Below are 26,219 nucleotides of genomic sequence, written 5' to 3' on the forward strand. Positions count from 1 at the left end.
TTTTAGGTAGGGTCGAATGTGATTATTTAGAGCCTCGACTCTATATAAACTTTTACCATTATATAAATACTCGTAGTTGTTACGTGTTAAATGTATTTAACGCTTTCACCATTAAGGCTTCTTGCAAGGTCAAATTACTAAAATACCTTGCATTGTTATTTATTCTAAAGACTGGATAAAAGTAATTTAGGTATTTTAAAAAAAAAAAGTGCAGATATCTAAATGAAATGAAAAAAAAAAAAAGTATGCATCAAATGTTAATATAGATAATATAACCCATGATTTTTTTTAAGGGTTTCATCCTCTTTAATGATAGTTTCCCTTACTTTTTGTACTTTTTTTTGGTATGAAGTGTAAAAAACCAAATAATTAAAGTTAATCTAATTTATAAAAAACCTAAAATTTGAAAATTACAACATTCATCTTCCTCCATTCTAATGTGACCATTTAGGAGGCTACTTCTGCACTATTGACATGATGTACACACTCAAAAAAGATGCACAAGCGACTATTTAGATTAAAAGGGAAAAAAATAGAGGGTCATAATTGTATGGGTGCGGTTTCTATAAGGTTGCAACCTTAAACAATCCAATTAAGACGCACCTTAAAATGTTATCATAATATATAATTTTGTTGTAAAAAAATCTTAGTATTATCGTAAAATCTATTTTCATACCTAATTAGAAAATTTTAAATTTTAAAAATGGTTAAAATCAAGTAGATCTATAAATGTATGAAAATCTTGAAAATGGACGGTCTAGATAATATGTTGTAAGATACACTATTTTCGAGATTTTTTTTTTTTATATTCATAGATCTCGATGTCGAGATGATTGATTATAGGGCTTTTTAAACATTAAAACAACATTTCCGATAGATTTTTGAGGTGCATCTGTGATTCTACATTTTAAGGTTGCAACCTTATATAAACTTTTCCCTAATTATATTTTACAATTTGCTTAATTTTTATACATAGAGAATTACATGAAATTTACAAGCTTATTACATCTAGATGCAATTAAAAAAGGAAAATTGTTTCATGCAGGCTGAACCGCATTTCTACAATATGCGGTCCAAAGTATAAAGCATCCATCTTTAAGATGGATGCAAATAGGTGGTCCATCTAAAAGAAAGTATAACTAAAAGTCCAAATGTTTTTTTAATATAATTATTATTTATATTTCTCAATTTATTTATTTTTTGTATATTCATGATCTCCATGTTAAATATAATATATCCTTTATAAATTAGAATCAAATTATATTTAAAAATATATTTATTGCCAAGCCCGTATTTTTACAATATGCAGACTGGCAACATAGAAACCGTGTCCCTTAAAAAAATCTAAAAGAAAACATTTTATAAAATTTAAATCGATCAAAGTACCCATAATATTTTAATGGGTTTATTGGTGAATTTATCTTTCAAAAATTTTCATATATTTTTAGGTGGTTTTTGATCGAGAAGTGTGTATGCACAAATTTTCAAGTTAATTTAATTTGTAAAAACATAAAATTAAAGTGCTATATGTAATGATTCTAAACATGACTATCAATTTTCGTTCATCCTAATCCGAAACGTCGATAGCACATTTAGCACCATTCAAGTGTCCACATGTACTGCCCTTTTGAATTTTTTATTAAAATAAACATTTTTATTTTTATTTCACAGTTTAATTCATTATCCTAAATACTACATTATTAAGTTGCAGTCAAAGGGCAACAATAAGTTGAGACTCAATTACAAGAGAGAATGTGGGGCAGGCGACTATTAAAGAGAAATATCTTAAGAGAGGACGTAGGTCACATTCAAATCTCTAGCGAACATGGACTTGGAGGAGAGAGATATATTCCTAATTTCCTCGAGATATTCAAGAAGTTTTAACGAAATGCTAATACATATATATTCTAATATCATATCTTTATTTTTGTTTTTGAGTTGTTTTGTTGGCTTCTAGTTTATATTAGGGATTGTATATAATGAGACCATTTACTTTTGGTATAATGAAGTCATAATTACTTATAGCCATTCGATATGAAATTTGAGAGCTTAGGTGCCACAATATTGGAGAAATTTTTTTTTTTTTAACTTCAAGCTTGATCGATGAAATAAATGCAGACACTCAATTTCACATCCAATTGTCAATATTAATTGTGACCACCTTCTACCAAAGATAAAGGCCTCATCCATTTCCTTTATATTAATATCTACATAATGCATAAAAGATATTTTTAAGGAATGATGGTTATGATAAATAGAAAAAATCTTTAACTAGGGATGGATAAATGTTCCCAATCTTGGATGGTCGCCTCCCGATTGCAATATGGTGCTAGGCATGGTGTTAGGGGGATGTCTTATTGTTGGAGGTCTATCAATTCTTGTAAAAATCTTATTAACAGAGATATTCGATGGTGCTTAGGTAATGGAAGCATGATCTCCTTTTGGCACCACAAATAAGTAGGTGACTCACGGTTGAAATATATTTTTCGATTGGTTTTCCAAATAATGGATAACCCTCATGTCGTAGTCTCTGATTATTATGAGCGCAGGGGTGAACAAATTATTTGGAATATCATCCTCCCTTATAATAGAATCCCTGACTCTCTTTTATCTGAGCTCTCTGATTTATTGAAATTATTGGAAGGTATTTATATATTTCATAATGTTGTTGATGAAGTTGTTTGGGATATGGATAAAGATAGAGAGTATTCAATTAAATCGATGTACCAACTGCTCTTTCATGATAGATGGAGGTAGTCTACGCCTCAAGCTGCCATTATTTGGAAATGGCCGCTCCCTCTTAAAATTTAAGGTTTCATATGGATGGATGTACAAAACAAGGTGTTGACGATAGATAATTTGATCAAAAGATGGAGGATTTTGCTAAATGTATGTCTTTGTGTAAAGAGGATAGGGAAATTGGTGACGATCTCTTTCTATATTGCCCTTTTACTTATCGCATTTGGAGCTGGTTTTTTACTCAGCTTGGGACTGCGATGGTAGTGCCCTCAAAAGTTCAGGGAATTTTCTCAAATCTGACACTTGCCCTCATCAGTTAAGGAATTTTCTCAAATCTGATACTTGACCAAAGAATCACAGGTATGATTCTTTGGCAGATTTCGAGAGGTGTGATTTTATGGGAAGTGTGAAAAGAGAGAAATAAGAGAGTGTTTGATGGGAGTAGCATGCCTTTTGAGAAAATATTGGAAAAAATTTTGCACGCAATTTGGCTATATATGTGGGTTACGAAAGTTGTGGAACATATCTCGGAAGTTGCTGTTAGGAGGAATTTGCCGAATCTTTTCCATTTGAGTTTCATCAAATGTAGACCTAAAGGCAGGTGGGTGGCTCCAGCTTTAGGGGTTTTAAAGCTTAATTTTGATGGGAATTCGTTAGGGAACCTTGGTCTAGTAGGTTTTGGAGGAGTGGTTAGAAATTGGAACGAATATGTTATTTTAACGTATATAGGACCTCTAGGGATAAGGACGACAAATTATGCCGAAATCTATGGACTGTTATATGGCTTGTGATTTTTGGTGGCAAGGAATCTGGATTCTTATTGTATTATTGAAGGTGACTCTTTGAATGTTATTAACTGGTGTAATGGGATGCAGAAGGCACCTTGGGAGTTGAGGTTTGTCTTACTACAAATTTTGGATATTTCAAGGCCTTTTACCTTGGGAGTTGAGGTTTGTCGTACTACAGATTTTGGATATTTCAAGGCTTTTTATCTTTATTTTCATGTATGTTTATCGGGAAGCCAATGTGTTGACTGATTACCTTTCCAAAGGGGGTTCCTTCTTATCCGAGATTGTTGTCTCGGACTCTATAATCTGGTTTTGACTTAATAATATTTTAGAATTCCTTTCCAAAAAAGAATGTTCCTAACTAAAGAGATTTTAATAAGGGTGTGGTTTGTATAGAGCAGAGGCTATAAACAATCAACGTAAAGCGCACCTTCAAATAGTATCGAGAAATGTGGCTTTAATAATGGAAATATTTGTGATAGCCTTAAAATATATTTTCACCTTTAATTGTAAAATTTAAAGCTTCAAAAACAGTGTAGATTAAGCATATATATGAAAACTTGAGTAGATTGAGTATATATATGAAAACTTGAAATTTTTAAAAATTGACGGTCAAAAAATGCATTACAAGCTGCACTATTTTCAAATTTTGAAATCCATTTTTTTCATGTGTCGACGCATCTTGATGCCGAGATGATCAATTTGAGGACATTTGGGCATCAAAACGACATCTTCTATTGAATTTTTTGAGGTGGGCTCTAATTTGATTGATTAGAGCCTCGGCTCTATATAAACTTTTTCATTTTAATAATAGAGTTTAGAGAGAGAAAGGAAGTGGCGTAGTAAAAAAAAAATGAAGAAGAAAGTAATTAGTCTATAATTCCATTTGTTATTTCTTGTATGTACAAGTCCGAGTGAAAATTAGTTTTTAGAGTTTGTATATTATGAGACCATTTACCATTGATATAAAGAACTCACAATCACTCATAGCTATTAGTTGTCAAATTGGATCGTTTGTAATGAAGTTTGAAAATATAATCGACTTTGAATGCACCCGATTCAAAATGTGACAAACAAAAATGATTGTGACATCCTTGTATTAAAAATAAATAATAAATTTATTTTTTGTTCTTCTTATCGCAATAAGATCAAGGATTTACTATTAATGTTGATAGTCAGTACCAAGTACAATCAATCGATGAAAGCTTTTCCAATAATAAATAAAAAACAAAAATTATGTGGACATTTGAATGGTGCAAATACACGTTCTCAACGTGCTCAGTTAATGGCAAGAACCGAAGAAGCTCTCACTTTCTCTCTCCCGTAACCCATGCGATTCGTGTGTGCTTCTACTTCAGGTGGTTAATCGGCCTGAGCTGGCTCTTTTGCCGGGTCCAATTTTGGCTAAGATTCATGCATGTTAAGGGTTAAGACCCATAGGCCCAAAATATTTTTATTTCATGTCCATGGGGTGGCAATGGATCCGGATCCGATGTCTGGACCTAACCCAAGTTTAGGTATGGTTCTAAGAACTGAACCAGGCGGGTCGGGTTTGGGTCCAATAATTGGATCCGAACACTATTTAGGTCCGGGTCCATGTGGACCTGACCCAAATAGTGTTATTATATAAATAATATTTAATATATAACATGTTAATAATATTTATTTAATATATAAATAAATATGATGACTTTAAAAGTATATATCACAAGTGTAGCCTAACAAAACCCGTAGTTATAATAGTTAAATAATACATGTATATATTTAAGTATTGTTACAATGAGACCATTTACCTTTCATACAAGAAAGTCACAATTAGTTACAACCATCATATGTGAAATCCGATAGCTTGGATATGTCACAAAGTTCGAGAAACTTTATTTTGAAATTGAAACTTGATCGATGGAATAAATGCAGTCATTCAATTTCACATCAAATGGTCAAGATTAATTATGACCATCTATATTTAACATAATATATATATATATATATATATATATATATATATATATATATATTATTTATTTATTTTTTTTTTATTTTTTTTGAGTTAAGGTCCAATTAATTCCATTCCGATCCAAGTCTAAGTCTAGCCGGATCTGATACCTTCCGGTCACGTCTAGGTCCAGGTTGCATAATTTTTTTCTAGATCCGGGTTTAGCTGGACCCAAACCCGACCTGACCTGCTGCCACCCCTACGGCTCCAGGTCAGCACTAGCCCTCCACCAGCTCAACCAGAAATTTTTTTAACTCTATACTTATACAAATTAAAAACTTTTTATCATATTTATGTAGGGCCTAGCCCATTCCAGCCCAATTTTATTCGCCTCGTTATCAAGGCCTGGGCTGACCTGTAATTTTTCGGGTCAGAACGAGCAGGCCCAAACTTGAGCCGTTAACGGTCCTACTTCTACTTAGGGCTAGAGCACAGTTGTATTTTTGCATATGGCGGAAAAAACCTGGAGAGTTGGACAAGCAATGTAGAGGGATCATTTCATTGCAGATATACTGGCACCATGAAGATTGGGTGGCATTGACTCAAGGGTACTCTCACGGTCGAGTTTAGGGAAGCACTAGGTTTGTTGTTTTGGCGACTTTGGGCTGGCTTAGGCTTTGCCCAATCACAATTCAAAGTAAGCTTGGTCTTGGACAGAGTGAAAAAAAAGGGTCGGGTCCTCTATAAATATCGAAAAAATTAGTTTTATATAATATAAAAATCATCATTGTCGAAACATTTTTCCAATTAATTAAAATTGGCTACATAAATTTTGATACGTCATTCTATTATATTAAAGGTCATACCCTCATTTAGATCATAAATCCCCATATATCTTTTCATTACTTTCGACCATTTCTTTTTGTACCAAACCCCTTCTCTTTTTTAACGTTCCACTTGAACTAACTCGCACCTTCTAACAATTATTATACTGGGTTTACGCCACATGGCCAACCCACCTAAATCCTAACACCTGAAAATACTTTGGCCCTACCAGACCTAACCCACAACCTCAATATGCAACCCAACCCGATTCAAAACTAGCTCCAGCCCAAAGGGCCACAATCCGGCTAAGGCCCTTTCACAGCATTACGAAGGAGAGATGGGATTGTGAATCGGTGATCTATCCATGATAAATGGGGGCTCAAATGTGTGACCCAGTTCACACGAAGTTGAGGGTTTGAAGTGCATGTCATACACAAACCCCACCCATTTATCCAAAATGATTTATTCATGCAACTCTATCCACATGAAAAAAGGGAAACTTGTCTATGGCTCCTTATGCAGGTCTAGATCCTGAAAGTTGTCCGACCCCTATAATTGAACTGTTGATAGACCAACACTGTAATTGATGTGTGACATTATTTTTTGTACACTCCCAAACATTCAATTAAGATCAGGCATCGAAATAGTTCACCCAAAGAGAGTACGGACAAAAATAAACATGTTTGGATCCCCAGATGCACTCTTTAATAAAAGTAATGCCGAACTTCCTGAGAAAATTAAATGGAACACCTGCATGGACTCTCCCAAAGCAGTTCTAAACTCTAAAGAAAACAAAATTGAAACCCTGAAATGCTCCTAGTCATTAACAAAGATACCCACTAAATCCAAAGTTCCTAATGCATTAAAAAGTCGTAGGACTGCACAATTTCTTGACCAGTAAGTGGGCAGCTTGATATCAATCCGGACTGACAAATATCTGCATAAGAGAAAAAATTACAACTCTACATCAGAAAGACTCAATTTGAGCATGCAATATAGAGATGGAGAAAATATGTACTAAGATAAAGGCTACATAAACTTACCAACTTAAGCCTAATAAAAACAATATGGCCCTCTCAAGTCTATCTGACATTAATCCAGGCTTTTCAGTTAAGAAAGGAGTACTGCATGGTATGATATCCAGAAACTCCTCCTTTTTCTGTTCTTTTTTTCTTTTTTGTCCTTGTTTCTAAATGAAGATTCCCAAACCTTCTATACCATAGAGTACCCAAATCGGTGATTTGAGAAATTTGCACTGTAGGGGCAAATGCATGTGTGTGTATGCAGGATCATGATAATAATGTTATGACAAATAACAGAACATATCTCAAACTATATATCATGACATTTTTAATAGATAATATAGTATATATGAAAAATATGAATTATTTTTTAAAATATATATCAAAACATATAATTGATTAATCTAAAAAAGAAACAAAGATTCCCCCCTACCCTCCCCCCCCCCCCCCCCAAAAAAAACAAAAGGAAAAAAAAGAGATATATGGCATATGTTTATGTTGTATAATATAGTCCATATTTCATATACTATATGGCATAACATCTAAAATTTTGGATTATGGATTAGGATTGACATTTACAAGAAGCTCACAATCAACCCTAGTCATTAGATGTGAAATGCCATAGCTTGGGTTGTATCAAAAGTCTGGGAAAATTATTTTGGGACTTTGAGCCCATTCAAAGACATTTCAAGCCATCCAATTTCACATCTAATGACTAAGAGTGATTGTGACCTCTTTGTATCAAATGTAAATTGTCTTACTATATCTACTTTCTCTTGTAGATTACAATTATCAGCTGGTAATCAATGTAATATATATGTACCAGAGCTAGGACAACTGCTCTCTATACGATCAAGATGTTTTGCTATTAAGCACTTGATAGCAAAACACTCTATGGTAGCTGACTACATTAGCTCTGTGCATAATCGAGAAGATGTTTTAGTGCATTCAATCTGTGTCTATGGTGCTTCAATGCTAATGACTGTTGTGCATCCAACACATTTTGCAAATGATCTTTGCGCACAACAGTATTTGGTACTTGCGAATTGGACATTTGATAGTATAAAATTTTATTTTGATGCTTTCATATGACAATTTGGAGCATTTATTGCAGTTGTTTTATTTGAGCATACCTATACAGCTAAAAGTTGTTATATGTCACTAAAATAGCCAGGGCCTTGCACGACTAGACATACATGAATCAAGGCACATGCCCGGTGGCTCCATAAAACTCATTTCCAGCCAATACTGGAAAGGTGGACATTATGTCCTTAATGACTTTCTTAGGCTGGGGAAAGAACCAATGGTCATCATGACTTTGAACATGGAAGGCAGTCACCTATAGTCAAGGTAGGATCATCTTTTGACCTTAACCATTAGGTGCAGCTTGAGAGTAGCCATGAATAAGCCCTCAGACATTTCGGCTGAAGCCAAGATAGGTACAAGCCCCTGGTGAAAAATCCATAACGAGCAAACCCATTTCCCTGTGTAAAATATAGCTTTCATTTTTTTTTTATAATGTTAACGTTTATATAGAGGCAAAGGGGGTACATAAGGTTGTTCCAGGGGACCCACTAGCCCGGTCGCATGGCAAACAATAGGTTACCCAAAAGAGTAGCCTTATACAAAAAGGGGCTTATATCAGTTGCCCAATACATCAGTGTACAGAGAAGGCCGGCAAAGTAAAAGAAGTCGGCCATATACAAAAGAAACCAGAGGAACAGTCCTTTGGTACCAAAAAGGCTGGCCCTATTTTCGTCTCAGAAGGTCTATGATCCACCATCTGTGCAAGAGTCCCATCCCTAGCCAGCTGGTCTGCGAGGGAGTTTGATTCCTCCAGGTATGCATCCACAAGACGGGAAGATCTCTGCAAATGTGGGAGATTTCATCAAAGATGGGTGCGAGGTACCAAGGAGCAGGGGCATGTCCAGGCGCCCAGATTAAGATGTTCTTCGCGTCTCCTTCTACTAGCAATGGAAGGTCCCAGCCAGATTGGAGTGCTTTGAGTTCCGACAGGAGAGCCAAAGACTCAGCCAACTGAGAATCAGTATGACCTATGTGAGTCGAGAAGGTTGCTAGAATGTGTCCAAGAGGATCTCAGAACACCCCCCCCAATGCTCGAAGGTCTGGGATTCCCAAGGGAACACCCATCAAAGTTTAACTTGATGTGATTTTCCGGGGGGGGCAACCAATTGTTTGCTCTCGCAGGCCGGTGCGGATGGAAATGAATGACATTTTCCCAACTATGAATGAAAGCCGAGGCTGAGATGCCATTGAAGGCTTTGTGATTAGATGCCCAGAAAATCACTAAGGATGTGATTCTATGGAAAAGGTTTGTGACCTCACTTTTGGCACTCTAAAGATCCTTGAGTTTCTCTCGGTCCAAATGACCCATATGGTTGCCACTATGGATGCCTTCCATAAGAGTCTACCTGCCTTAGGCCAAGGAGGGTCCGCGGCGAGGAAGAAGGGGTCTGGAATAGAGGCTGGAGTTACCCGAAGAGTCCAAGGATTTTACTCCAGAGGCTATGGGCGAGAGTGCAGTGTATGAAGAAGTGGGGGTTGGTCTGTTCCTCGCAGCAGCACATTGCACACATGTTTGGGATTGGGATACCTTTCCGTTGCAGGTGATCTACCGTGAGGGCTCTTTCCAAGCCTGCAACCAGTTAAACGCCTGCACCTTCGGTGGGGCAATGGAGGACCATGCCTTGAGGACGACTGAAGAAGGGGAAGGAGACGTAGAGGGTGGCAGCAGCAAAATCTTGTAAAAAGAAGGGACGGAGAATAGTCCTGAAGGCAAGGGAGTCCAGATGATTCTATCAGCCCCAGAATGGGTCAAGAAAGTGGAGTGAAGTAAGGATGCCAACGAGGTGAATTCTAGGAATTCGGGGTCCAAAAGGGACCGTCTAAAAAGAGGGTTCCAAACCCTTGGGCCGCCTAAGGCTGGGAGCTCTTCAGCTATGGAGGAGGATGGATAGGAGGCCTGAGAGAATAATAAGGGGAACCTATCCCTCATGGGCGTGTGACCTAGCCAAATATCAGACCAGAAACTAATTTTGTGACCACTCCCCGGGTGAAACCGAATATTCTTCCAAAAAGCATCAAGACCGTAGAGAAAGATTTCCAAGCCCCCGAAGGTTCTGGTGGGTCTTCTACCCTCGGGCAGCCAAACATTTTGTGGGATGCGGTATTTAGAACAAATCACATTAGTCCAAAGAAGATTGTTATCGTTCACTAGACGCCACCACCATTTGCCGAGCAGAGCAATATTCTGTTTTCTCAAATATCTAATCCATAGTCCTCCCAAATGTTTGGTTTGGCAGACTTTTTACCAAAAGACAAGGTGAAACTTAGTAGAGTCAGAGCTGCCTGAGCAGAGGAAATTTCTCATAAGCTGTTCGAGGCGATAGGCTACTGCCGTCGGCATGTGGAACAGAGACATAGGTAGACCGGAGTGTTGGACAAAATAGCCTTTATCAGTATAGTCCTGCCTGCGAATGATAGGAATCTGCCTTTCCAGCCAGCCAGACGTGGGTCTACTCTATCTATAACATGAGACCACTGTCTCTTTTTGGGTTTCCCAATACCCAAGGGCATCCCTATGTAGGTAGTAACTAGGTCTTCGACTTTGCACTGCCAAAGGGGGATGAGTTCTCTGGTTTCAGAGGGGGAACGAGTGACCCCAATCATGGTAGACTTCCCCATATTGACCTTGAAGCCAGTTGTGTATTCAAAACACTTTAGGAAGCGTCATGAGTGCTCAATTTTGAGAGGCACAGCATCGATGGACACCCGCGTATCATCTGCATACTGTAGATGAGTAACCATGGGGCCTCTAGGACTACTCTTGAAGCCTGAAAGAAGGTGGGACTGGTACATGTGTGAGATAGAGCAGCTGAAGACCTCAGCTGAAATTGCAAAGAGGAAAGGGGGCAAGGGGTCCCCTTGCCTAAGACCCCTTGAGAAAGGGAAGAAACCACTTGGTGTGCCATTAATGAGCACGGAGAAGAAGGGATGGGTGTAACAGCCCCTCATCCAGTTTCTCCAACAGGTCCCAAATCCCATCCAAGCCATTGTTTCATCCAAAAGTTGGCTTGGTCTCACAAGTAATTGTGGAAAATTTCAGATCAACCACCACCTTAGAGGGAGACGATGTACTTCACTAATGTGCACTTTGCCAAAAAGAAGTGAAGCGCTCTCACATAAGCGGTGCTCCCACGGAAGTTTTCCCACAATGGAAGCTCCCACAGCAGAAGGCTCTATTCTCAAGCCAAGTACTTGAGTGCGTTGAACTTTAGCCCTTGTAAAGAGAAAAAACTCTGATAAAGGGTCCAAAATTGGTAATCCCATTCTGAAGGAAAGTCGATGATAACTAGTATGACAAGAGGCAAGATATGATGGCTACACATTACTTGCACGAAGCAAGAAAAGACCACATGTCATTTGGAAGGAGCAAGGATGACCATGAGTCTTTTGCCTCCATGACCAACAGAGAAGGACAGAAGATCTCTTAGAAGTTATATAGTGATATGGTAAACTCAATTTCTTAGCTGAAGGGCTCAGGTCAAGGAAAGTTGTATCTCGGGGTCCGCTATGGGAATTGTTGTGTACTATACTCAGTTAACCACCGGATAGAGGAGGAGTATTGACCTTACTACCTAGGCTCTGTCTTGAACCTCCTTCTGCATGGGCCTGAGAACCTAGAAGAATCCCGGGCTGTCCAACAACATAAAGTGCCAATTTCTCTCTCTAAATTAAACTTATTCTCTGTGTTGCTGTTCTATAGGCGGCAGAAAATTTGAAACTTCTCTTGTAAGTTGTACGACCTAGTTCTTGACAATGGTAAGTAGGATTACTATGAAATTTCAAACACATCAAGGAATGTGAGAAAACTTGATGTACATTAAATTTCATCTAAAATGATTTATAATTTGTAAGGTATCGACATAATTTGCAATCTCATCATCATCAGAGCCTTTTCTCAACAATTTGGGGTCGGCTATATAAATCCTGGTCCGCCATTCTATTCTATCAAGGACCATACCCTTAGTGAGGCCATAACTCCCCATATCTTGTCACACAACTTCCAAGTTCCAACTATGTCCGTTTGGCCCTACTACTTGCTCTTTTTAAGTCTACGTAATTTGTGATCTGCCGACCCATTAGTTGGGATAAAGCTCGGATGATGATCATGATTGATGTATAAGTGATCACTGCCACCATGCAACTGCAATTTTCAGGAGTCTCCTGTTCTCTCTTTTCCTAGGACCAGCATTTCTTAACATTAATAATGTCTAATAAGTAACAACATGGCAAGGAGAGAATTCACCTCCTACATGATGAATGATTTGAAGCCTATATTGGAGAGCTTTGAGGTTATGCATACTATGGAGGCCAACCTGAAACCAGTAGGGAACTCTTGTCCCAAAGGCAACAGATCACAGCCATTATTAATGCCTTACCTCCTTTGTAGGGGGAGGTTCAGCAAAACTTCGACACCCTCCCTGGCCAAAAACTGTTGGGGAGCTCTGCACATTACTCGTAATTGAAGAAAAGGCAAGGAAAGCCCAACAACAGGGTCAACCACAGCTGTATATAGCTGTGGAAGATAAGAAAGATCAACGGAGGATTCAATCCTCTCAGTCGGCTCTGTTCAGGGGCAAGAATCCTGACTTCAAGAAGAACGTCGGGTGTTTCCAGTGTGGGAACCTGGAAATTTCAAACGAGATTGCAGGACCAAGAAGAAGGAAATGATTCACATTATCGAGGAGGTAAATGTGGTTGCAGAAGCTCTGACTGCATTTTCCAGTGGCTGGTGTGGGTAACCTTCTCCCTCCTCTGGTTACTCTTTGTTGTTAAAAGATATGCTTCCCGTATACATAGGTTCCTAACTTCAGTGACCATCTTAGAGAAATCAGGTTTTGGAAACTACGTTAAAAAATGACAAGTTCATCAGTTATGGAAACAGTTGAAAAAATTGTATAAATTGAATGAGATCTGGTGGTTATAATGTGTCTTTGATAGATTCGGCATTTCAATGGTACAAAAGGTTAGACCACATATATTATGACACTAAGGCACCTAGCACAAAAAGATTTTTTTAAGGTTTGTGAGTTAGATAACTCACCAAAGGCTGTAATGTAATACTGATATTTGAAGGAAACTTGCATCTCGAGAGAGCTTTCGAGAAACTCCTTTAAGGAAGGCACCTTTCTTATAAAACTTGCATGGCAAAAACGTCATCAAGAAACTTCTTTTAAGAAAGGCATGTGTGCATCTGAGCTATTGGAAGTGGTTCATACTGATATTTGCAAGAAACTTCGAAGTTCATGTGGGTATAGTGAGTATTACATCATTTTTATTGATTACTATTCAAGATATTGTTATGTGTCTTTGTTAAAATTGGAGTCGGGCGCTTTTTGAAATTAGTTGAATATAAATTGGAAGGTGAAAACGTGTTGGGTAGAAGATTCAAAGTGTTAAAGGAGCAGCAGGGGAGGAGAATATAAGTCTACTGCACATGCATTATTCACTAAACCTCAACTCCTCACACGTCCCAACAAAATGGCCTTGCTGAATGAAAAAACTGAACCCTTGCAGAAATTGCCCAATAAATGATTATTTCTCCTGGTCTTGATTACAGCCTTTGGGATGAAGCCCTTATTGGCTACCAACTACGTGCTAAACGATATCACTGCTAAATCTTTGTTTATGTTTCCCTGTGAAAGATGGACAGGTAGGGCTTCTAATCTCAGTGACTTCAAAGTTTGGGCTGTGTTGCACATGTTTTCATTCCATCTCAGATCCAAGCTAGACCAAAAAATCGCCCGTGTTTTCATTGGGTATGAGTAAGGAACTGAGGGTCCTAGATTGCTTGATTTAGAGACTAATAGGCTGATTATTAGTTTGCTCACTTCCTTGAAAATGAGTTTGTTGGTCCGCTCAAAAGAGCAAATTCCCAATACCTCAGGGTTCTAGAATTCAAACCCATTCATTCTCTTTTGCCCACTGGACCTTCTGATTAACCTCTACAGTTAAAGGAGGAGTTCTTGACTATTTTCACCCCAGATTTCTTCACCTTTCTTGCTGAGTTCCAAAATGATCCATTGACATACACTGTGCTATGGAGTCTCTGACAGTGACCAGAAGATGGAAGCATTACAAGATCAGATGGAATCAATTATGCCAAATGGAACTTGGGAATTGGTGGATGCACCAATAGGAGTGAAACCAGTGGGAAACATGTGGATGCACTAATGGGAGTGAAACCAGTGGGAAACAAGAGGAGAAACGGAAGTCGAACCCAGATGGTAGTGTGGACAACTACAAGGCCAAACTTGTAGAAGACGGATTTCTCAAAAGCATGGCATCAATTTTTCTAATACCCTTCTCGCTAGTAATAAGTACTAAAACCATCCGTATTTTTGTTGCCATTGTAGCGTGTCTTGACTTGGACACATCAGTTAGATGTTAAGGCAACAATTTTTTAACATCTTGATGAAGAAGTGTTATCTGAAGCAACCAGAAGGATTCATCAAGGAAGGCAAAAAGAACAGAAGGTGCACAAGATGAGCAATTCTTTGTATGCGGATTAAAGCAAGAACCCTGAAAATGGTATAAAAAATTCAGTACAGAACTTCGCATGTGGTTTTCATCAGCGTGATGCTCATTGGTGTTTATTCAAGAAAATAAGTGGGGGTTCAATCTTGTTGCTTACCATTTATGTGGATGATATGCTACTAGCCAAAAATGATTTGAAGTTTTTGGGTCATGTCAAAAACTGGTGAGCTCCACAATTGATGTTAAGAACTTGGGAGGAGTATGTCTCGGGAATCAAGATAGTACGAGATAAGGCAGGCAAGTTATTATGGCTACTTCAGTTCCATGACATTGAGAAAGCGCTAAAACAACATAAGGTATATGACTAGAAGACTCTTAGCATACCTATGTATGAAAAACTTAAGCTGTGATAGGATATGAACCCTCAGGATGAGGGACACAAGTGCCAGATGGGGCATACTCCATATGCCAGTGCCATAGGTTCTTTGATGCATGTTATGACTTGTACTATACCAGATATTGGCTTTGCAGTTAGTGTGACCAGCCGGATTCAGGGTAATCTGGGAATGCAGCATTGGGATGTCATGAAACTCATCATGATGTATCTTGAGGTACCCTTTGGCATGGACTGTGGTTACAGGATTCGACGCTTATATTTGGAAGGGTATTGTGATGTGGAGTGGGGAGAAGACAAGGACAAATGCTTGTCTACCTCAGATTGGTTGTTCACCTTAGCCAGTGGGGTTATCTCTTTGTGCAGTAAGACACAGTGCGTGACAGCACAGTCCACTATGGAGGCTGAATACATGGCAATGCATGCGGCATCCTTGGAAGCAATTTGGTTAGTGAAATCGCTGTGAGAGTTCCCATTCAAGGTTCATGGCAAGTGTTACATTATTTTGTGATAAATCTATATTTTAACGGTGGCACAAAGAAGACAAACCTCGGAAGTTGGTAAAGAGTCATAGATCTTCTTTTCTCTTGCATCAAGCACGGTGATACCAGATATCTTCTGAACCCCCAATCTTGTAGCAATTAGACTCTGCTTAAAAGAAATAAGAAACAGAAGAGGTACATATGAATACTTTTTCTCTGCAATCAGAAGTTAAATACAAGATTGTAAATTTCTCACCAGGTTGAAATTCATAGAGCTTAATGCCTCTAGTTGGGGTAAAGCCTGCCAAATTATCACTATGTGAGAAACCCCATAAAGAAATGAGAAAAGTAGGATATGCAATGAGCATTCATTAGCGAAGCGATGTAGGTGAACTTGAAAAAACTTAGAAAACATCAGCAAAAAGCAACTTGACACAAGCAACTTTGGAGAAACCCTAAGGTTCTCCCACCTAGGCATCAAGCCTTAGGCTTCTTTTACAAGACAAAGTCTTTCTTTTCTTAAAGAGGAATACATGAATGACTCTCCAGCCCATCCATACCTTTATTTATATTGAAAAATTATTGTTTTGGATAATATTGTTCATACAATTAACTTTTAACCAAAAGGTCCTAACTTAAGTATAACTTGAAACTAAATTCTCTAACTTTAATTAAAATATTGAAAAAGTCTCTAACTTTTTCAGCAATGAAATAAATAAATAAAAACATCTGAAATAGCCTCAAAAAACTAAAAAGAAACACCCAAACTATTTGTTGCTCTTCTTGTTCTTCTTGGAAGCCCTCCTACGGTTTTCATCCTCCAAATATGAGCGAAAATTAGGACTCTGTCGCTCCAAAAGAAGATACCCGTGGCTACTTGTTGTGCTCTGATCTCCATCACGAAGGGAACAACATTTACAATCATGAAAATAAAATAAAACATCTATCCTAAGTTTCTCAAACCCCTATCCCGCACAGAATGGTACACCATAATAATTTGTTAGTATCTTTGAAATACAGCCATAATGGTTGCTTGTCTTGATGATTGTTTCTAATTCTCGTTATACTTTTAGAATACAACATTGTTAGCCACATATTGGCTATACAGCTATCACAATCCTCAGTGGCCAGAAGGATGAGTTTGTCTCCCATATAGAAATCAGGTCACAATCCTAGGGGCCACTGAACAGTTACAGCAATTGCTTTCTGCTCGGCATATGACTCTTCTGGACAATTGGCAGGCTTAAAAGGCAAGCCTCAAGTGACACCTAAGGATGGTCCCTAGCCCCTAATATGGGAAAGTACAATTACAAATAGCTAGCTTCAATAGCAACACTAGATATACCTTTACTAAATATAAAAAGGTTATGTTAGGGTACTCATACATGTGAGTATGTCTTTAATGTACTCAATATTTTAGATACTAATTACCCTTGCTTTGTAGGTGGCAATTAATGCTCTATGTGGGTGATGTCACCCCTCATGTGGATAATGTCATTCTCTATTATAGTTAATAAATGCTCTTCTCTCTATCATGAATTTCTACGTTACCTTTGAATAATTACCTAATATACCCCTAGACAAAAAGTCGCTACATTAGCGGGTAAAGGTATTAAATGTCTAAAAATGTTGAATATATCAAGGAAATACTCACATGTACAAGTACCCTAACATAACCCAATATAAAAAGCATCATCCTCGTTTTTCCTTCTTGAGAGTAACATTCATACATAGCTAACTCACAGAAATGGTGTCAACCGCGAATTTCATTTTGTCACCTTTGAAAAGCTAAACTCTAGTTGCTTTAGGTTTTTATTGCTATAAATTCTATAACAACTGCATGCCTTTACTATTATAAGACCAACGTAAATAACAAGAACTATCCTAGTCTTTGTCACAACATCTGAAAGTTGCGATCCAGCTGCTCAAGGAACATCTCCAAGATGATGCCACATCATGATCACACTAACATGTTACATTTTAAAACGACGTGTACAAAGAGAAAACACAAAGTCATTTCTACAAACAGCATGTTAGCCATGGTTGTCCTGATTCAAATAAATGTGGCTTAAAAAAGGTAATGGATTTCCGAACTCCTTTTACCAATTAAATATAGAGGGAAATAATATTTAGAAAGGAAGTTTGTGGTCTTTCTCTTTCAATTCAAGATCTTCCTTAATAGGGTAGACCATCAATATGGCACAGCTCAAATGCTATAAAAAAACATGATATAGGCCAAAGTTTTAAGTATCCTGACATTTAAACTTAATCACTTGTAATTAATATTGCTAAAGGTTTCTCATAATCTTTACTAGAGAATGGGTAGAGAACAGATAGCCTCGGCCAAATTAGCCCAATTCTTGAAATCTCCCATCATGAAAAACAGATATGAAACACAAATATTTTATTTTAGATAATGCTCCTAAGGAAAAAAATAACCACATAAAAAAGGAATAAGCAACTAATAGTCATAGCCACAATTTTCTGGATTTAACAGCTAAGCAAAAGAGAAAATTGTAAATAGTAGAACAATTATTGATGGTACACCACCACATAAGATGTCATTAATGCAAATATACAAGCGAAAATCCTAGAATAAAAAAAGGTCATACCAATTTCCAAAGACCATTAACGTAGACAACATTACTCTCAGGAGACTCATCTCCGGAGAGAGATACTTCAAATGGCCCAATTCTCCTTTCTGTGTGGTTTGTAAGAATCAAGTGTACCTGGAAAAGCATGAAAACTGCATATTAAAGGGAAACGCTTGCAGATCTGTTTACAGGCAGAAAAAATAAACAGCCAAAAGAGTACATTAAACTCAAGGCCTGAAATTACAATAATCCATCAATATTTGATTTGCACCCCCAAGGTCTTTCACAAATAATAGCAGATGCTAATGTATCCAACAGAAACATGAGCATACATAGAATTATATATTTTCTTTCCATAAATGGGAAGTTAAAAAGCATGTGTGAGGAGCGACAAAAGAAAGACAACCATATTAGTTAGAATTCATATAATAAAATACCATATTAGTCACAAAGTGCATATAATGAAATGACATTCACAAATAACCAAGAAGAATGCATAGGCGCAGGAGTTAGATGGGAAACATGCTCTAGAAGACGACAGCACCATTATACAAGCAACTAATTGAATAGCACAGAACATAGAGCAAGTCTGGGAGAATCAATTTCTTGGTATCTTTTATTGGTTGGGAAAAAATAAACCAGAAACAAGATTTTTGCCAAATCACAAAATTTCCAAAGTGGATATTTTTGGATGGTTACGTTCAAAGAGAGGAGTTTAACCATCACTAATTCGATTTCTTTTTCACCAAAAAAAAAAATCTCCTTTCTTTCTTCAATTGTGAACTGTAATAGTCAGCATATTGCTTGAACACAGTTATAGGTGTCATGTCAAATATTCATACACATGGATCCCCATGCAATAAACAAAAGAACTCGGAACACCTTGCATATATATAATTTATGTGCGCTATTTTATTTATTCACTACTATAAGCTTGTTTCCAAAAATTACACATATAATCTAAATTTCTCAATTATTTCTTTTTTTCCTTCTGACCATGCCTTAGGACAAAATTGCTAAAGTATACATTCTCATCTAGCTCTTGTAGGCCATTATACACTTTCTAGAATCTTGGTTCGCATATAGACACCACAGAGATACAGTCATCACTCGTCTAGCTAATCCAGATTAAAAAGAAACACATTTTCGTCCTCTCTATGCCGCTTGGACTATATGAACAAAAAGATTTCCCAGCTCCATCTTTTACAAGATTCTGTGCAATGAACCCCTACGGCTGGGGATCGTAACCATAAATGCAAGTCAATTTCAACAAGAACAGTTAGAGAAAGATCAGCAATATCTAAACAATTATCTTTTCAATATTTATTTCAGTAAAATTGACAAATAGGAAGCAGCATGTATCAATGTGATACGCACACAGACTTCATTTCATTCAAGGAAATAAGAATTGGATGCAAAACAAGAGTTAAAATGATAGTTAATGCTCATAAAATTCAAAAATTAAAGTTTTTATAATTAGACATGTGGAACTAACCGACCCCAAATAGTTGGGATAAGGCTTAGATGATGATTATGGTATGTGGAACTACAGGGAAGTGAAATGATTGCAGAAAAAATGGTCAGATAGGTACAAATTACATAACAAAATACAGAAACAATTGAATTAACCCAGAACCTCAACAGTGTAGAAACATAGAATATTTTAACAGAAAAAATGGTCAGATAGGTCCAAATGGCAAAAGATGAAAATTAGGTATTGGAATAAGGATATTCTCACCAGAAAAGGTTTATCTAATATGATAATGGAAGGAAGCTCTCCAATCTGTAATTCGATCTCTTTATGTGAAATGGGCTGCAAGAGAATTGCATATGCTTAGGTAACAAGAAAAAATTTCCGCAATGGAAACAGTCATGATATTTTAAAAAGAATTGCCATAGTCCTATAGAGCAGCAGTACAATGATTTCAGAATAGAAGAACAATAGAGAAACCCAAAAGATAACAATGTTCTACCATATAATTCTACAAAATTATGAAGTACGATTTTCAACTGATGGCGGTGTGGAAAAGCCAAATATTAGAATGAAGCTTAATTTTACGTGGGTTAAAGTATGATGGAGCAATGAAAAGCATGGAGTTAAATCTTTTGAGGCAGCAGAGCAGGTGTTAGATGAAATGGCCTGGATGAAATGCCTCAGAAACGGCAAGTGCAGGTCACTTAGAAGGTGAAGTTTGGGCCAGGCTACCTATGCACCTCATGTCTTTGAGTCATGAACAGTGGCAATTTTAAGTTATTTTCATAGGTGACCTTTTTATTGGATTTCACAATGATGCATATACCAAGATTGCATATGGTAAACAAAAAGGAGACATAAAAGTTAAAATGGACATATAAACAAGCTGAATCTTGTAATGACCCAGCTGGAATAGGCAGAGTCACAGATAACGAAAACCAGATCAAATTGGCTGGTCCAGTCCATTTTTATGAAATGGCTATTTTAATGGGCAACAAAAATTCCATGTCAAAACAAATGAGCAACAAATGCTCATGAGACTTTTTTTAAGAGATACTTACACTACCAAGAATTTGTTGTGTCTGAAGGCGCCCAGGTTCTCCCAAATTAGTACGCCAGGTTATCTGAAGTTTACCAAAGATATTGCTTCCTTCAACCTTCATTTGTGCTGATTCAGGGGATGATAATGTCAACTGATAAAGATAATTACGAATTCCTCCTCCTGCTCTAATGAGAACAGGAGGTTTAAATACCTCTCTGTCAATATGAATAGAAATCAAGCAAACCAATAAAAAAAGATCAGTCTGTATCATACAGCTACAAACAATTGGAGACCGCAACTAAAGAAAACAAACAATAGGAAATAAGCCGAGGACGAGGAAATAAGAGCAAAGTAGTAAACATTGCATTTTTGTGCATTTCCATACCTAGGCTGAATAGCTTCTGAACTATGTGTGTCAGCTTTCAAGATTGTTGCAGTCCAATGCTGGGCAGGCTCAAACTCAACTTGATCCATATAAAGGTTTGACTTTGTATGGTTTTCAATGCAAGCTTCCAAGAACGTATTTTCCTGGTTAATTCAATGCTCTGTGCATCAGTAAGGGAGAAGAAGTTATCAACAGCAAAACAAAGAGGTATCGAAAACCCAAGTGCACTGAAGAAAAATTGTATATCAATGTCAAAAAATTATGCCTCCAATACACCAAAATCAAGAGAAAACAGCATAACTATGTCCATTAAAAAGAAACCAGCATAGCTATGTCCATTAAAAAGAAACCAGCATAGCTATGTCCATTCACAAGACGAAGGCATATTCATATAAGTTAAAAAAAAGCCAGTTAATTATATTCATGAAGAAAACAACGAAAAGGAAAACAAGCAGAAGGCACTGTAGTCGTCAGTCACCATATGCAAGTTGTAAGCCTTTTGAATGGAATATCAAAGTTTTTTTTTTGTTTTTAACATATTTAAAACATAACCAACATTCAAAAGGTATTACCAAATGGTAGCTCAAATTTCAGGAACTCTGTAATATATCCACATTCAGGCATAAAAGTTTTGGAAGCAACTTTTCAGAAGAAATCTCATGGAATCCAGGACAAATTAATCTACCAAATAGCGAAATCCCCCCCCCCCCCCCCACCCCAAAAAAAAAACCCAAAAAAAAGAAGAAGGGGATTTGGAATTCGAAGTTTAAAATTAAAGAAAATCAATTACACTCACCAACTTCTGAAGAGGAAACCTACCTTAACAGAGCGAACCTGCACAAGAAAATTGAAAAAAAAATAAATGAGAAATTTTGATAGGGAGGGTTAAGTTAAAAAGATAAGCATCAGGAAAACTTTTGAAATCAACACTCTCCTCTTTCCGTCTTAATTGATTACATGTATCTTTATATGTTGTTGGAATTTTAAGCTGTACTTTCATGTTTTTTTATAAACTGAAAGTTACTACAGCAAATGCATGGTATTTGAGATTATCTGCACAAAACTACAAATCCTTCATACCTTTGTCCTAACTGAAAGGGGATTTGCAACTGCAAACTTGAAATATTGAGGAAGATATTTACGCTCCCCATCTCCATCATGGTACAAAGCAGTGCAGACCAGCCTTGAATGTACATATGTCGAAATGATAATTAGATTTTTCATATCTATGACTGAAAATTGCAGAAAATGAATCCAAGCAATCAATAACAGAACACAAACTGTGATGCTATGTGTATTCTACAACTAGATTTACATTGATAGCACATCATGTATTTGAAGAAGTCAAAATTGATATTTCTATGACATGTAAAAGTACTGTATGGAAATATCACGAGAGTGTGATTCTACTTCCCATCAATATATTAATGGGTTCTATGGCTAGAATCAACTTACGTATGAGGTCCCAGTTCCTTCACATCATGTTCTACAATGAAATCATAGCGCCCACCGGATCTTATGGACTCTACTGGTGATTTTGAAGTATCCAAAAGCAATAACCGTTGCCTTTCTGTTTGAATTTCTGCCTACATTCATACACCACAACCATTTCCATTATATTTGGGATTCCAATGTTTTGCCTACAAAAGCTATTATAGCTTAAGACCAGACAGATTAATTAATTACATGGCCAAAGTTATATATTAGACAAATTAAATATATTATAATGTCCCATTCCATAACCCAAATATGTACAAAGGCCCCATAAAAGAGATCATAACAATTAAAAAGAACATCAAATACCTTGATTGTGACATCCCTCACTTCGAAATTAGAACTGTTATTAATACTAATGTAGCTGCAGAATGTCTCACCAAGGTAAATTGCACTGCAAGCATAAAAGCAATGATATAATCCCTTCTCAACCAGCCTTTCTGATCCCATCAAACGTATCAAAGAAAGTCCTGAATTTTGGTTAAGGAACAATTCTCAGCTGAGGAGTAAAACCCAACTTTTCTTTTAATGGAGGAAGGGCAGCCAAACATAACCATCTCAGTTTTTCAGCCAGCGAATGGAGAACCATATTGAAATGATTTTAATTGTTTTTGAATTTCGAAAAGTAAGTCTGAAGACTCTGAACTATGCTAGACCCAGTGAAAACAATCCAATTCAAAGACTAAGTTTAGGAATATCAGCTCTGCAGAAACAACTAAATTTCATTTCACATTCAATTATGAAAGCAAGTAATACAATTTGATAAAAACGGATTAAAAGTTAAAGAAAAAATGGCAGAATTTTAGCATATTAACCAAATTTGGATTTGGATTTGATAAATGAGACATACAAACTGGATGAATAAGAAGAAATTCTAAAATTGGGAAATTTTGATTCTGCGTTCCGGTAAATTCAGGTTTACCATGAAAACAGTTGCAGAGATTTGCACCAATTTCAATTCCCAAGAGGGACAGAAGCAAGAATTGAGCCAAATTTTGAAACACTCTGGAACGGATCCCATCAAAGATCCAATCTTTAAGGTTCGGTAAATGAAATTGCACACAATACAGGAGAAGAAGCTAACCCGAAAGACTGCGGAACAACCAAGAGGCCTGAGAGACCCATGGCATCAGAAGGGTTTTCGAGCACAAATCTCCTCCAGTAACTCATATCTCTGCTCTTATTCCTCTCATCTTCAGAGAAAGAGAGGAGGCGAGAGAATTGATCGATGGCTTCGCCATTGTCGAAGAGGTCTTCACCAAAAAGGAGATCACTGAGAGGGTCGAGCTTAAGGGGGTGGTCCACCTGAAATGAAGGCCTGCAGAGCCTCATAACCCTGAAGGCCAAAGAGTGCGACCCCGGAGTCGAGCTCATGTTGATGGAGATGAGAATTTCTCTCCCTTTCTAACGAGAAGGGATCAGAAGCTTTTGTTCACCAAACGAGAGACAAAGAGAAGCTTAATAACCAGAGAATAACCAGACTAGAGAGAGATGGTTACTAACCGGAATAGAGAGAGAAGGTTACTAACCGGAATAGAGAGAGAAGGTTACTAACCAGACGAGAGAGAAAGAGAGAGAGAGAGAGAGAGAGAGCAATACACATGAACGAGGAAGTGGAACCAGGTTTTAATTGTATATTTTGTGGTAATTAACCGTGATTTTTTTTATCCCAACCCAATAACCGTCCCATTTATTATGAAAGAAAAATTATAAATAGCCCCCAGAAAGTTAAAGAGTAGGAATACCGCCAAATTTAACATACTTTCTAAACCCCTCAAAACTTTTTTATCTCACCCTAAATTCAATATTAATTTTTTATATATTTATATCTCAAATCTAAAAATCAATAATTTAAAATAAAAATGCTCTACTTTTTCTCTTATTTTCTTTTTAGAGTAGTGACTCTCTCAACCCACACTCTCTCTTCCGAAGTAAAAACCAATATCCTCTTTTTCTCTTACTCCCTAACAATCCATATCCTCCCTTTTTTTCTCTCTTTCAATCTCTAGTAACGCAGTCTGGTATATAGGGTATCAGTAATGCAGTCCGGTACATGAGGTATGAGAGGAAAAAAAATTTATGGTCCAGCACAACAAATTGTGAGACCACACAAAAATTTTTGATCCTACTAGTTGGACGGCATTACAAGCCACCATATTGGAACTCAATGCGGTCTAGGTGCCGGACCGCATTATCGCGAATAAGAAAAAGAGTGAGAATGAGAGAGAGTGAAAGAGATAATAGTTTATACTTTGGGAGAGAGAAAGTGTTAGTAGAAAAAGAGTAACGGGACTTCAAATAAAGGGGATTAGAAAAAATAAAGGCACTTTGTTATTTTTTTATTTAAGGGGTTAAATATTAAAAAAAAAAATAGTATCAAGGTTTAAAAGTAGAGATACAAAAAGTTTAGGTATAAGATGTTTAGAAACTTGAAATTGGGGTATGTATATCTCCCTTCATATGACAATGTGTTTTCAATTATTTACACTTCTTCAATTATTCCAATTCACGATGATGATAATGTACCAAGATTCTTGAAATTAAATATCCCTTTCTTTTGGGGTATTCAAAAAAGAAAAGTTAACATAGGGTCGTAATTTTTTACTATTGCACACCTTAAAAATCCTACAACTAGAGTGTTTTAGAGTCGGAAAACCCTTCAATGGATCATCTCGGGCCTTGAGATATATACATACGAAGAAAAACAAGAATTTTAAGCCCTAAAATTAGTGCATCTTATGATAAGTTATCTAGACCTTCTATTTTAAAGTGTTTTGGATTTTTTTTGAAATTTTATATTTTATAACTAAGGGTCAAATTAAATTTTTAATTCGTTATAACGGTTCCAACCTTGGAACGACATCTCTTCGCCAATAGGTGTGACTTATCTATGTGATATAAGGACACAACCTTATATAAACCCCACTCTTTAAGTTGAAACGTATGTAATCAGATCATTTACTTTTGATATAAGGAGGACACAGTCATCATTAACCGTTAAATTTGAAATCGGGCGGCTAAAGATGTACCATTGTTTAAGCACAAAGTCCAGAACAAAATTTCTTAAATGTCATGACACCCTTTCATCTATTGGATTTTACATCCCATGCCTAAAGTGATTGTGAACCCCTTTAAAATATAAAAACGTTAACATTTACTTGGGGTACATTCATTTTTTTCCTTTCTATTTTTCATCCAAGCCCTTTTTGGAATGTGTTGAAATTAGTTTCTTACGATAAATATTGTTACTAAGTGTTCCTGAGATATTTGTCTTCGAGAATGCCATGAGAGCTAGCAGGACCTACTTCTTCTTCTAGCTTGTATCTATATTTTCTATTTAATTTGGTTGATCATATCAATTAAAAAGACCCAAGTTACTATTTAAAAAAAAGAAAAAGAAAAAAAAAAGACTATTTATGTCTTAAATGCAATTCGGGACTAAGAGCATCAAACAAAGTTCATATTTTAAGGAATTGTATACTAC

General features: G+C 36.8%; 1 protein-coding gene across 1 annotated transcript; it reads right to left on the minus strand.

Annotated features, from left to right (window-relative positions):
- Positions 1–7,085: 7,085 nt before the first annotated feature.
- On the minus strand, positions 7,086–24,733 carry LOC18423148 (trafficking protein particle complex subunit-like protein). Its single transcript, XM_011627277.3, has 12 exons — positions 23,820–24,733; positions 23,045–23,129; positions 22,697–22,827; positions 22,322–22,424; positions 22,061–22,075; positions 21,242–21,384; positions 20,876–21,071; positions 20,079–20,153; positions 18,359–18,475; positions 16,003–16,047; positions 15,814–15,912; positions 7,086–7,225 (listed from the first exon to the last, which is right to left on the minus strand). The coding sequence occupies exons 1-12, from the start codon at positions 24,107–24,109 to the stop codon at positions 7,205–7,207; spliced, it is 1,320 nt and encodes a 439-aa protein (XP_011625579.1). The 5' UTR covers positions 24,110–24,733; the 3' UTR covers positions 7,086–7,204.
- Between the last annotated feature and the right edge of the window lie 1,486 nt (positions 24,734–26,219).

The sequence above is a fragment of the Amborella trichopoda genome, chromosome 7, assembly GCF_054954075.1.
Source record: "Amborella trichopoda isolate Santa Cruz 75 chromosome 7, AtrichopodaSantaCruz75HAP2 v2.0, whole genome shotgun sequence".
In the NCBI taxonomy this organism is placed as follows: domain Eukaryota; kingdom Viridiplantae; phylum Streptophyta; class Magnoliopsida; order Amborellales; family Amborellaceae; genus Amborella; species Amborella trichopoda.